Genomic DNA, 13,003 nt, shown 5'->3' with positions numbered 1-13,003 from the left:
GTGCTGGAGGCACTGCAGGAGCAGAGTTCAGGTATGGGTATGTGTGTAGTGCCTGTGCTCTGCTCTGGCTGTTTCTCCTGTGCAGCTGTGGTTGGGGGGGGCTGCCATACTCCCCATGTGGGGGTTTAGCCTGGTCCCCACTTGCACTGTGTGTACCCCAGTGCTCATGAGAAGGAGAAATGTCATTGCTAGGTTAAACAGTGCTCAGCAAAGCTTTGCTTTTCTTCCCATACCTCTGACCCAGTAGACAGAGGGGCGTTGCACAGCGGACCCTCCCAGCCCTGTGTCGGTGGGTCGTGCCATCCGTCCGTCTGTCTGGGCAGCCTTGGCTATGCTCCCTGTCACACACAGCAGTGCCTGGGAGTGCCAAGGGCCACAGGAACCCACACAGTTCCTTGAGTCTCGCCTTTGTGCCCAAGCCCAGGTTGGTGACCCAGCAAATGGGGCAGTGCAAGTGTAGCAATTGTGTTACTTTGAGCTCAAGCCAGCAGGCTGAGCCTGGTGATTTTTTTTTTTCAGGGGGTGGGCGACAGGAGGGGAACAACTTGCCCATCCTGAGGGGCTTTTGGGGATTCAGGCTGGCACAGTCTAGGGCTACATTAATTGAAAAGGCTCACGCAAAAGTAAGGATTGGACCCCAGAGCCCAGGTACCTTCTGGCAGAGGGCTGTGGTATTGCACACATGCAGTGCTTGGTAAGGGGCAGGAGAGAAGGAGGGAAAAAAAGACGTGCAAGAGCGTCTTCCACTGGCCCAGCTCACTGCCTGCCAGCTTGGGACATGCAAGCCTTGCCCATGCTCACTCCCTGGCTTCCAGGTGGCCAAAACCCACCTAGCCCGCACAGGGCTGCAAGGACCATATGCAGGGCTGTGCAGGCAGCAAGTAACAGCCTGCTGTCAGGTGTTGGACATAGCATCGGGGCCCGTCTTGCTTCCCCCGACAGCCGCTGTTCACTCACCTGCCTGCAGCACGTGCCTCATGCCAGAAGCGAGCATCTGCCCGCCCACGCTCTGTGCAGGGCTTGCACATCAGCAGCCCAGCACACAGCATCCGCCCTGAGGCTGCCACTTGCCACCCAGCAGCAGATGAGTGCACCAGGGAGAAATTTGGGGCATGTGACATAACCTGGAGTATTGCACCAGTGTGGCCACGCGGGGCCCGTCCCACCTCAAGCAGCCACTTGCAGCTGGCACAGTGCCGTGCCACGTCCCCATGGGCACGCTGCTCCTGGTGCTGAGCGATGCCAGCTGCTGCCCAAATCTCCAGCACTTGTGTGGCTGCACCGCAAGCAGAGCTGGCAGAGCGCTAATGAGAGTTGGGCTTTGGCCATGGGAGGCTCAGTTTGGGCTGGTACGTGCGTCATGGCACCCAGGCTGGCAGAGGGGAGGAGAGCAGCAGGGGGCTGTGGGCGCAGGTGATGGGAGCAGGCAGTGGTCTTCCACAGCATCCCCAGGTCTCGGGCCAGCAGTGGCTGGAGCAGGTGCATCACACTAATGCCAAGCATGGTGCAGTCGCTCCATGGCCTTAGACCAGCAGCATTAGTCTGTTGGCAGCCCACAAGGCTCAGCATTCTGGATAAAGGGGCAGCAGCATTTATAAGAAGGCATTTTGGCATAACTAGCCGTTGTCGGGCTCCTTCGCCACCTGCAACTCATGAGGCTTTTCATGCAAACACTTAACTATGGCTGTGTTCTTGCCAGGGCAGAGTTATGAATGAATTCTTCCACTCTGCTTTAAACCACATCTGAGGCTGCTCAACTGGTGTCTGGCTTCAGCGGGCCACATTTTGGGATATAAACAGTTTACAGAGCAGCCTTCTGTTGGCCTGTGCTTGTGAAATAAAAAGCCAGGCATTGCTACAAAACAAAACAACACAACAACAAAAAAAAAAAAAAAAAAAAAGGAAAAAAGGAAAAAAAGAAAAACAAAATAAAAACAAACAAAAAAAAGCAGCCCTCCTGCCTGTGTCTGCATCACCCCCTCCCAGGGCCAGCCAGCACGGTCCCCAGGCTGCCACAGCCCCAGCGCGGGCACAGGAGCGGGGCCAGGCTGGCAGCTGCTGTGCTTGAGATGGTGCACGTTGGATGAGGAATTTCAGGCACTTGGAGAGGGCATTTGCCACAGGACACCCCCCACCACCACCTCTGTAGCCCTAAAATACACCCTGCTTTTACTGCAGTGGCTGGCCAAACTTTCAAGGGTTTGCAAGGTTAAATGAGCCACGAATGCCCCCTGCCCATCAAGAGACTGAGTAGCCACTGTGCAGTGACCTCCCAGGAGCAAAGCAAAGCTCATGCAAGGTATTTAAAGTGCCTAACTTTTTTTTTTTGGAAGCAGAAGCACCTGAGCTGAATGGAGGTGTCCTGCCTCTATGTATTAGTATTGCCACGCTTTGGAAATAAAGGATTTGCTCACCCTCTAGGTCAAACACTTTTAAACATCTAGGAGCACTCTTTACAAGCCAAAGTTTTATTTGTTTCATAAACAAGTAAAATTATATTAATGTAAAACAGGTAAATGGACAAAAGTAAAACACAGCACCGAACACAACGCTATAGAGCACTGACATGTAGAAGTGCAGTTCCCTCCCTCGTGCGATGCCCCCCCCCCCCCCCCAGGCCCCCCCAAATGATTTGCTTGAAAAGCCTAATACAGAGGTCCAAAATCTGATTCAGTTTAAACATGATGTACAGGTCACAGTACTGAATCATAAAGGTAACAATAAGAGAGTAACTGTCTTGGAAACGGGGAAGGTAAAAGAGTTCCCCCATCTATTCTTTTTCTTTTTTCTTTCTTCCTATTTTTTTAATTTTTAAACAAATAGGTTAGGAGGAGAGGGAGGAAAATCCATGGAAATAAACACTTTTTTCACTCCAATATATATATAAAAAAAAGCAGGGTTCTCAGTGAACACAAAATTCTATAAAACTACCATTGATCTGTGTTGTTTTCTCCCCATTTTTTTTTTCTTTTTAAAAGTTGCTTTAAAAAGGATAAAAAGTGCACAGACACCCTTATAAGGCACAAACAGATCTTCTGTACAAATCATATATCATCGGACTGTTTAAAAAAAATAGCAATACAAGTACTAACAATTAAATTTGTAAGAGGCTACCTTTTCCTGGAAATCTCTTATGAGAGGCCTATTTTGGAAAATTCCTGTTGCTCTTGGATAGGCAGGGCGACACATCCACTGCTCCCACATCCCGCTTGCTGCACGGCTGCACTCCAGACTCTTGACTCCTGTCACTCCACTGACTGAGCTGGCTCCCTCGCTGGCCCTGCTGGATGCTGTCATTCTGGAAACTGGTCTCGGCTGCTACAGGAAAAATTCAACCTGTGCAATGTGTCCTGAACAGCTCAGACACAGCCTGGGGTGGATTTGGTATTTCTCCTTGCTGGCTTACAAAAAAAAAAAAAAAAAAGCTACACCAAAAAAACCACTCCACCCCAGGTATGCAATTAGCCCCGCTCATCGACCTGAGGTGTCAGCCAAGCAAACAGGCTCTGCTGTGCTCACGTGTGTAGCTGTGTGCAGCCACCGAAAGGGACTGGGCACCCCTGAAACCAGGACAGCAGCCCCAGGGATGGCTGCTGGCGTTTGCTAGCCCAGACCTGATCCAAGCTAACAGCGCTCGCTGTGGATTTGGACAACTTTCCTTGAATTCCTCATCATGCGAAGGCTTACCAATGCAGCCCGTTCACCAGACAGGCGCTAACCCCCCTGGCCTTTCATCCCATGCTCACATACTGTGCCATCATTGTGCTCTTAGTGCTGTGACCACTGACCATAGCCGGACCCTAACCTGCAAAACACAGGACCAGGGAGGTGTCTCCGAAGGCAATGTCTGTGGTCCCAGGGCGGAGGGCAGCCTGGAGGTCTGGGCAAGGCTCCAGCTGCTGGAAAGGTGCCCTCACTGCCTCCTTTTGCAAAGGTTAAGTGAACTCGTGCCGCAGTTGCAGTGCCGGTGGCTCTGCTGAGGGCTGAGCACGCTTGGTGGCGACGCAGCCAGTGGCACGAGTGGAATTTCCAAAAAGGGCTCTGCAAAGCCAGCAGGTTCTTATGCCGATACAGCAGCCTCGCATGCCGATGCAGCAGCCTCTCATTTATACACTTAATTAAAATGTTAATTAGCTCTTCAAGGAAAAAAAAACAGGTTTTCTCCATGCCCTGTGAGCTGGCAGTGGGAGGAGGGTGAGCTGCTCCCCTGGGTGTGCTCTCCCTGATGGCAGAGTGGGGCTGGGATGGGGCTGAGTGACGGTCGGTAACCAAGCGTAGCACCGCCGGCACCGCCAAACCACCACCCAGGCAGCAGCGCCGCGAGAGGTGGCAGTGCACCCACAGCTACCGGCGCCTCGGAGGAGAGTAAATGGCGAGGCAAGGTGACAGACACCAACAGCATCAGGCTGCCCCTCTGTGCCCAGAAGCCCTGAAATGTACAGGGGTTCCTATTCTTTTTTTTTTTTTTTGGACTAAAACGTGGTAATTGCACCTTTCTGAAGAAAGCTGTTCTTACGCACTTGGTGGCACATGGTCACTGAGCTAGAATGACACCAGCCCCTCTCTCAACCTCCCATTTGCATCCTCTCTCTTCCCCTATTTATGAACCTGGACCAGCTGGAAACTGGCCAGGCTCAGGCTGAAGGACTGGACAGGAGCCATGCAAGTGGGCAGAGGATGGAGAATGGAGGGCAGCTTCTGCAGGAAGAGCAGGGAGAAGGACACCAAGCTCCTCACACCAGCCCCAGTGCTGCATGCTCAGATGCTGCCCAGCTCATCCAGGTTGCTGCTGCTTGGAACTGTCTAATATCACAGCTGAAATCCATTTACCTTTTAAGTCCCAACATCTAATAATAGCCCCAGAGCCTTTTTCTTTCCTCCTCCCAAGTAAAGTCAAGTGAGATAGATCCCTGCTCATGCTCATCTCAACAAGTTTTCATCTACTGTTGGGAGCCAGTGTCCGGGCAGCTGGGAGCTGTGCCGGGAAACCTGGAAAGGCAGGAGAAAAAGCAGGTAAAATCAGCACATACACAGTCCCCAGAAAAAAAGGTGAGCCAGCTGGGACTGGGTCAGAAATCAATTTCTCCCCACAGGCTCCAAGAAGTCTCTGTGGTGGGGCGGGAGGAAGGCTGAGCCCTGCTGCGGCGGCTGGCTGCCGGGGAAGGGCTAGGAGAGGCGAGCCAGGCAGGACGGTGTGGACGGCAGCTGCGCCGCCTGCGAAGAGGAGCAGAGCAAAACGCAGGCCTGTGTGCCTGGAGGTGACAAACACCATCACTGCAGAGGTAGCCCCCATGCTTGTTCTAAGCCAGGACTGCAGTGTGCCCATCCAAACGCCCCTCTCATCCACAGGCAGCAATTCATGGCTTCAGCCGCCAGAGATACGGGCAGCGCCTGAACAGCCCAGCGCTGCTGCCCGCTGCTCCATTGCTGCTGCAGCAGTAGGGGTTGGCTGGGGCTCTCAGCGGGCTCATGCTCCTCACTGCTACCCTGTGGTTGCTCCCTGGGGTCTCAGCCTCCCTGGCCAAAAGTCCCTGCTCTGCCACAGAAAGCAAAAGCTGCTTTATCTTAGTCCAGGCCAGCTTCTCTATGTGCCCCAGAAGCCCGTTCAGGGGGGCAAAGCCCAAACAATCTGGCTGTGCTACTATTTTGGCCTTAGCTAGTTCCCCTTACACGGATGAACGTGACAATTCCAGATCAGTTTTGTCCACTTTGAACCCTCCCACTGGGCCTTGTCCTAATTTTGTTCCACCACAGCGCAAGCACCCGGCAGCAGCCCAGAGCTGTCAGGGTTTCAGGGTTGGGAAGCCCAGTGTCACCCGGCACTGACCAAGTGGCAACCTCCCCTTCCCAATCCGCACCACAGCGAGCCTCCTCCAGAGGAGGATGAAAAAAAAGAGCCTTTGCACGGGAAATTTCTCATTTGCAGCTGGGTCAGCTCCAGACTGCGATTCCCCGGATTTGCCCATGGGCACACAGCCTGGCCGGCACGGCAGCCGTGCCTTTGGGCCCCACATGATCCTCAGCTCAGTTTTATCCCTGAATTGTGCCCTACCAGTCAAATAAGGAAACACAGATAACGAGCCACTTGATAACGACTGACCAGCACGATAACCCATAAGCAGGGACGGAAAGGCATGGTTACTGCTAGCGGCGTTCCCCCTTCCTACAGCCCGAGCCGGGCGCTAAGGGCGGTATATTTTAATAACATCTTTGATGACCCGTCGGCAGATTGGGCAGCAGGCATTGAGCTGCTTCTTCAGCTTAAGACCGCAGGTGTTGCAGAGGCACATGTGTCCGCAGGTGTAGATCACCGTGTCCACCTCGCTGTCAAAGCAGACGGTGCATTCCCCATTCTTGCTGCTTGATGGCTCTGGAGGGGGGAAGACAGGAGAGATGGGGGGGCTCAGAGGGGAGCTGGGAGCAGTCACTGCAAAAGAGGAGGAATGAGATGATTTAGTCACCAGGGTGGTGCAAACGTGACACTGTACAACACACACACTCAAGTAAATTTTTAAGGCTCTTCCTTCCTTAGTCATTGCCTGGTCCATTTGGCCAAACAAACCCCAGAGTATTCTAATTGGTGGCACAGGTACAGCTCTGAGCAGGGCCTGCCATCCCTCTTCTACATGGGGGCAAGCACAGCTCACCTGGGCTTCCCCAAGCAGGGCTGTGATTTCGTGCGCCAGTTTCACAGTGTGGGCGTGCAGAGCCCCGCTCTCCCCAAAGGAGCCGCGTTCCACGCAGGGTGCTCCTGCGTCTCACTGGCCGTGCCAGGCAGCTGCAGCACGGCGCAAGGGCAGCACGTGCCGGGGACGGTAGCAGGCAGGGCGCTCAGGGCTGCCTGCCTGAGACCCGAACACCAGCACGTGAGCAGTTATGCGGGCATCCCTCTGGCAGTGGAGCCCTGGCAGCGCAGAGAGCAGTGGTCTGGGTGGTGTAAGACCCCCAGACATGATACCGCACCCCTACTATTGCAGCACTGCTGCTGCAGCAAGGGCAGCCCCACAGAGGCCACCTTCATTAGACAGACTGACAAAGTGGGAAGCAACATGCATCCCTTCTTCAGGCCGTGAACACCTTCCCACTGCTTCGTGTTTTCTTCCAATTATTTCTGTTGGCCTCGCAGGAGATGTAACATCTCCTCCCTAGCCTTCCCCTGCTGCCTTGCACAGCCCCAGCATCGCCTATCGGCCCAGATTCCTCCCGGCATAGCCGGCACAGCTGGATGCTGAGGGCTGGGCTCTCCTTACCGAGCGATGACTCTGAAGCAGATGATGACCTGTTGACGCTGAAGGCCATGTCTGAGTCGCTGTCATACTGCGAGCCGCCCGGGGATCCTGAGGGAGAGACGGTCACTGGGCTGGACTGCACAGTGCCTGCAAACACAGGAGAGAGCTGAGCCCGCCGCGGGGCTGACGGACACCCAAACCCCAGGTACATGCCCCTCAGCCCGGTGAGTCGCTCCCACCCCATGTGCGCAGGGTGCTTTAGGGTAAAGTCCAGCTGCTGCGTTAAGTGCTGCCCCTTAGTAACAATATAGATGTACGATTTGGGATGCGACCTCCAGGGCCTGGACCTCACTATGCTATTGTATAATTTCTGTTCAGTGCTTCAGCAAGGTGAGCACCAGGTTATCTGACAGCCATCATCTGGGGTGTAAAGTCACTTCCCGCAGCCCCAGTCTCTCCAGCAGCAGAGGCCTCAAGCTACCAGTGTCTTACTGTCAGGTCGGGGGCAGCTGGGAAAGGGCATCGCTTTAAATAAGAAAAACCCGCTTTACAAAGCCATCAACATGTGCTTTTCTGACAGAATCCTTAACAAGAGGAAAGGAGAAGCACTGTAACTGATCACCAGCAACAGATCAAAAGTGACATCTGATACCCGAGCTGTGGCAGTGTTTGGGGAGCGATTACTGTCCATCAGCAACACACAGGCTTAAACCAGAGCTGCACTCACAAAAATCGTCGCTCTCACCAAGGCAGGAGTTTAATACCCATTGGCTGGAACAGTGGGTTTATAAAGAATCCCTTTTAAAAACAAACCCTCTGAAAACCAGCTGTCCCCCACCCCAGCCATCCCTGCCTCCCTACCTGCTGCTTGTTTTCTCTCTCAAGTCTCATCCTTTTCTGGGGGACTTATATAGGCTGCATACATCTATATGACAGCTACCATGTCTCGCTCACTCTTGTTTGCAAACACCTTTGCAAACACAAGATCAGGAGCTGCTTCCTCACATCAGTGACCACCTGCTAAAGGCAACACCGCACATGCAAACCCGTAGCTCCCGTTCTGGCCCAGGAAACGTCACCAGCCAGGTGCTCCCATTATCATTTCTTTTGGCTGCACTTACCCAGTATTTTGAGCTGGTTGATTACACCGTGGATTGTAAAAAACACCCAGAGAGACTGTGAGGTGTCCACACACATTAGCATTCCTCGGCTGGCTCCATTCACCCCGTGGTGCACCTCTCCGTTCGGCAAGACCATGAAACTGAGAATGTCGCCGCTGTTGAGGACCGGGAATGCTCGGTAAACCACCCAGTACTCCTTCCGGTCCAAGAGAAAGTCTGGATCTGCTGGGAGCTCATTTGTCCGTAAAGTACTCGGATCACAGGAAGTGATGCCAAATGAAAGGGCTCCATAGTATGGCAACCCAAGATGTCCTACTTCCACAAAGAGGCTTTCACCGATGTGCAAAGGCCGGTCAGAAAACACCAAAGTCCTATTGCTTTCTTGCCAGTTGGTGCATGCAACCATCCGGTCCTGAGAAAAGGTGATATCAGGTCCACGGGTGGGATGGAATCGCAGGTCTGTGTCCAGGAAGGCTGGGACCCCCTGAGCACGCTGCCGTCGGTTTGGGCAACAGGGGATGATGTGGTTGTCTGTCGCAAGTCCTGGAACCCGACTTAGGTTTAGGTTTGCAATTTTGGCCACCACTTGGTTATTCTCCAGTTCGTTGTTATTGAAATTGGCTGAATCATGGCTGCTCTGTGGAAGGCAAGTGCTGAGACGGGCAGTGCTGAGACGGGCAGTGGTCATGGTCTCTGCAAACATGCTATCTGTGAGATAAGCCCAGTGATAAGGGACATTAGAGTCAAGACACAATCGCCTACTTTTACAAATACAATTGTTATTATTTCAGCCTACAGATTATCTGGATTCTGTTCCTCTGAATGGAAAAACAATGGAAAAATTAGCCAGAGGTCAACCACTAATGAAAGGCTAGTGGTGGAAAGTCTCATGTGGAGCAGGCAGAGAAATGGCTGCATCTTGGCACTAGCTGAGGAAAAACAAGTGTTATGAAGTACCCACGTAATCTGGGAGCTCCTTGCACTGGTGAACTGGGAAAAGCTGTAAACCAGTGTGGTCCTACAGCTTTCTCAGTAGAGGGGACTAATAGCTTTGAGGGTGCTCTGTAAAAGAAGGAAGCGTCTCAGTATCTTGCTGTCCAAAGGTGTTGTGCAAGCCAAATCTGCAACATGGTGATGGGTGAAGGAGCACAAGCATGAACAGATATTCCTTTCATGCTCCTTGTCATTGCCTTACAGCAGTAAGGTGTCTGGGTACAGGTGTGTCCGAGAGAGGTCATTTTACAAGATTTCAAGCCTCGTATCTCAGGGGTGTTCACACCACTGCAGAGATTTTGAATTGAGGGCTTGTCACAAAAGCTACTTGCTGCAGGTTTTTAGAGTTAGAGAGTTATTTTCCCCTTTTACAGCAAAGGGAAAGTCAGGATGCTGACTCTTATTTCACTCCCTAGATTTTCACCTGGGCCATGCCAGGCTGGGGGGGGGATTAAAGGTGTGGGGAGGTTCGGGAGTGCCCTTCCTTCTGCCTCCAGCACTGCCTGGGGTGGCTTGGACCCTTCACGCCAAAGATAAGGCATTAACCAGCTGAGCAAAGGCGAAGCATATGGATGTTAAGAGTGTGTGTGAATGAAGCAAACTCCCGGTCTTCCCAAAGGTGCAGAGGGGAGAAGCAACCCAGCACCAACACTGCCTGCTCCTTGGAGAAAAAAATCACCAGGCTTTTACCAAAGAAGGTAAAACACCCAAATCCATCCAGCAGCTGCAAAGCAGAGGCTGCCTTCACTCAGAAGCCCATGCAGGAGAGGCCACCAGTGCAGGCTGATGGCTGGACCAGCTGCTTCTAGCAAGCATGGGGTATCTGGCAAAAAATGCTGCCACAGAGAAGTAAGACACATCCAAGCTTCATGATGCTGAAAGATGCATTTTGTGCATCTGTATTTGGGCTACATTTCACAGCTTTCTCAACTTGCAAAATTTTGGGAGGAGAAGTCAGAGAGACAAACATGTCCGCTATGACACCACATCTGTAGCAAAGAGGCTGGGTCCCCTGGTGCCCCAGATGGTTGAGCATCGCCCTGATTCCTGGGGTACCTTGTGGGACTTGGTACTTTGATCAAAAAAAAAAAAAAAATCAGAGTGCAAGTGCCCTCAAGCCGAGTCTTTCACTCTGCACACTTGGATGCCATGGGCAGGCCTGAGGAGTCGGGGGCAGAAATAAACTGTATTTTATTTTTCTAACTATAATCTAATGAGGAAGAAGGACTGCTCTGGTGAAGCAACTGCACTGGCCAATACAGCAAATGCTCCTTCACCTCTGTGATGAGCACCAGAGGCTGGAGTGCGTCGCAATTGCAATTATAGGATAAGCTACTGGTAAGGTTTAATTACACATTTGAGGCAGAGCAGGCAGGGCAAAGTGTTGTTTATGTGTAGCCTTCTCAGCTGTAAAATAATTGGTACCATTCAGAAGAATATGTGATGGAGCTGCCTGCCCACTGGACTCACCATTTCACACCTTATCACTGGTGTCTGTTCAGTGTGAGGATGGAGGCACCATCCCCTCGAGCAGGTGCAGCTTAGCTTGGCTGTTAAAACTAAATCAGCTCCTAGGAGCCTCCAGGAAAGGGCAACACTCTTGTATTTTAAAAGGATTCCCTGTGGTGTAGACCAGTTCAAAACACTCCATCTTACACTGAATTCATTTGAAATTTCAATGCCGTAAAAGTGACAAAAGGGAATCCATTCCATGGCAATCGGCTCAGCTTACTAACGGGAACAAATTCATCCCCTCTTGCAGCCCTCCCCAAGGATGATGCTTGTAAATCAGCCAGGCACCACCTGAACGCAGCGATCTGCTTAGGGATGAGGGGAGATATGGCATGCGGTGGCAAGCATCCCAAATCACACAGGAGCTCGCACTACATTTTCTCACCACTCTTCAGCTGGCAGGCTGCATCCTGCGCTGCAGCCGACATACAGTGATGCCCATTTATAAGGGAAGGGTAACTGGGGTTACATCTGCAAGCACAGCTTGTTAAACTGCCAGTCTAGGTGGGGACCAAGGCCAGGAGCCGAGAGAGGGGCTAGGGAAGGGTGCCAGGAAATTTTTGGGAATGGGTCGTAGTTTTCCAGTGGACTGGCAGTAACTGATAGCTGGGAAAGAAGAGGGGAAGCCAGAGCTGGTCACCTTTGTCTCCTCAGTCCCTGGGATCTTGCACCATGTTTTTCCACGCCATAGCAACACATCTAGCTCAGAAAAAGCTGGGTAAAGTTACATGTAAAGGTTTCCTTTAATTTCCTACATGTAAAGCCCTTCATATGGCTGCTATAATGCACAGCCTTAGGACTTTCCATCACTGACATCTCTGAAATGTATCGCTTTCTGGATCCCTACTGCTGGAAGAAGAAAAATGGTTAATCTGAAGTACAAAATCAACAGCAAATTAGTTTTCTTAAGTATCTCATAGAAATGGTCAACCAGATAAGATCACGCACCTTTTCTCCATGATCGTGCCTTTGTGGAAAGAGCAACCAGCAGAGCAAGCCATGGGCCAAAATACACACTTACCTAATATTTGCACTTCATGCGTAATTCCATAGACGTCTATCAGTGCCCAGAGAGGACCGGAAACTTTAATACCACAGTGAAACAATATTGGCTCCTCATCATTAATACTGTAGAAGACTCTCCCATGACGGTCAACCCAGAAGGCCAAGATATTGTCTCTCACAGCAAACCTCTCTGGCAAAGCTTTGGCCCAGTATCCAGGTCGGGTCACTAGGTCCGGACAGGCGTACTTTGGTATCTCGTCAGAGCTCATCTGCGATGGGTCGTGAATGGTGAAGCCAAAGCGCAGGGCCCCGCTCCAACCATGGTGCACGGCCACCAGCTTCAGCCTGACTTTCTCGTAGAGGTGGATGGGCCGGTTGGTGAAGGTGACCCCGTTGCAGAAACTGTTCCTCCGTGTGGCCTTGCGGGAGTGAGCGTCCAGACGCACGTTCTTGCCTTTGGCTTGGGAGTGGAAACGCGGCGGCTCCGTGATAGCGAGGACCGAGCGTCGCTCATGGCTGCTGTTGGGCAAACTGTAATAGGGGCGGCTGGAGACGGAGCGGGTCTGGTGGCTTGTGTCTGCGAAAGGAGAAACCAGCAGCTCCGTCAGCAATGCTTGACCTGAGCCATGTGTTAGCGCAGCCCGGGCAACTGCAACTGGCTTGCCACATGTGCCCTGCATTACTCGCTGGGAACCGCGCTATTTAATCTTAAAATGCTGTGCTTGGCCACAATCTGCTCTTTGTCGCACCAATTGGGCCCTCAGCTTTATACAAATAAAAGGCAAATGTGCCCTTGGGGCAAAGGTTACGCAGCTTCCCTTCTACGCCCTGCAAAGCTGGATGAAAACGAACATCCTTTTGTTCCCATCAGATGCATCCTACTGCACTCGGAAAGGCCTAACACTTGTGACTGTGGCCCCGAGTTTCCTATTTACAAGTCACGTGCTGTTAAATCACCGGCTGGTGGCCAGAGTCACACCATCTCTGGGAGCTGTGACTGCTAAGATCAGAGGTGCTCAAGATGGAAGTGGATGTAGGATACCGATTTTCTGGGGACACACAGCCATTGGTTTCTCTGTCCCTTAATTTTGCAACGATGAACAGGAGCTTTTGAACAACACAAATAAACCAAGACATCTAGCA

At 52.0% G+C, this 13,003-nt stretch overlaps 1 protein-coding gene across 1 annotated transcript; it reads right to left on the bottom strand.

The window, feature by feature from the left end:
- Nucleotides 1-6,182: 6,182 nt before the first annotated feature.
- Nucleotides 6,183-12,540, bottom strand: NEURL1B (neuralized E3 ubiquitin protein ligase 1B). Its single transcript, XM_009481410.2, has 4 exons — nucleotides 11,877-12,540; nucleotides 8,351-9,058; nucleotides 7,251-7,376; nucleotides 6,183-6,427 (listed from the first exon to the last, which is right to left on the bottom strand). The coding sequence occupies exons 1-4, from the start codon at nucleotides 12,538-12,540 to the stop codon at nucleotides 6,183-6,185; spliced, it is 1,743 nt and encodes a 580-aa protein (XP_009479685.2).
- Between the last annotated feature and the right edge of the window lie 463 nt (nucleotides 12,541-13,003).

This window comes from Pelecanus crispus, chromosome 8 (assembly GCF_030463565.1).
Source record: "Pelecanus crispus isolate bPelCri1 chromosome 8, bPelCri1.pri, whole genome shotgun sequence".
In the NCBI taxonomy this organism is placed as follows: Eukaryota; Metazoa; Chordata; class Aves; order Pelecaniformes; family Pelecanidae; genus Pelecanus; species Pelecanus crispus.
The sequence above is the reverse complement of the archived record's forward strand: the minus strand, read 5'-3'. Positions and strand labels throughout refer to the sequence as shown.

What these genes read in the sequence shown, in the direction of transcription:
- NEURL1B (XM_009481410.2), bottom strand. Translation starts at nt 12,540, where the DNA reads ATGCAGGGCACATGTGGCAAGCCAGTTGCAGTTGCCCGGGCTGCGCTA. An exon ending in CAACCAGCTCAAAATACTGG is followed by an intron (nt 7,377 to 8,350) that starts GTAAGTGCAGCC and finishes CTGTGTTTGCAG; the next exon opens with GCACTGTGCAGTCCAGCCCA. An exon ending in TGCTTCAGAGTCATCGCTCG is followed by an intron (nt 6,428 to 7,250) that starts GTAAGGAGAGCC and finishes CCTCTTTTGCAG; the next exon opens with TGACTGCTCCCAGCTCCCCT.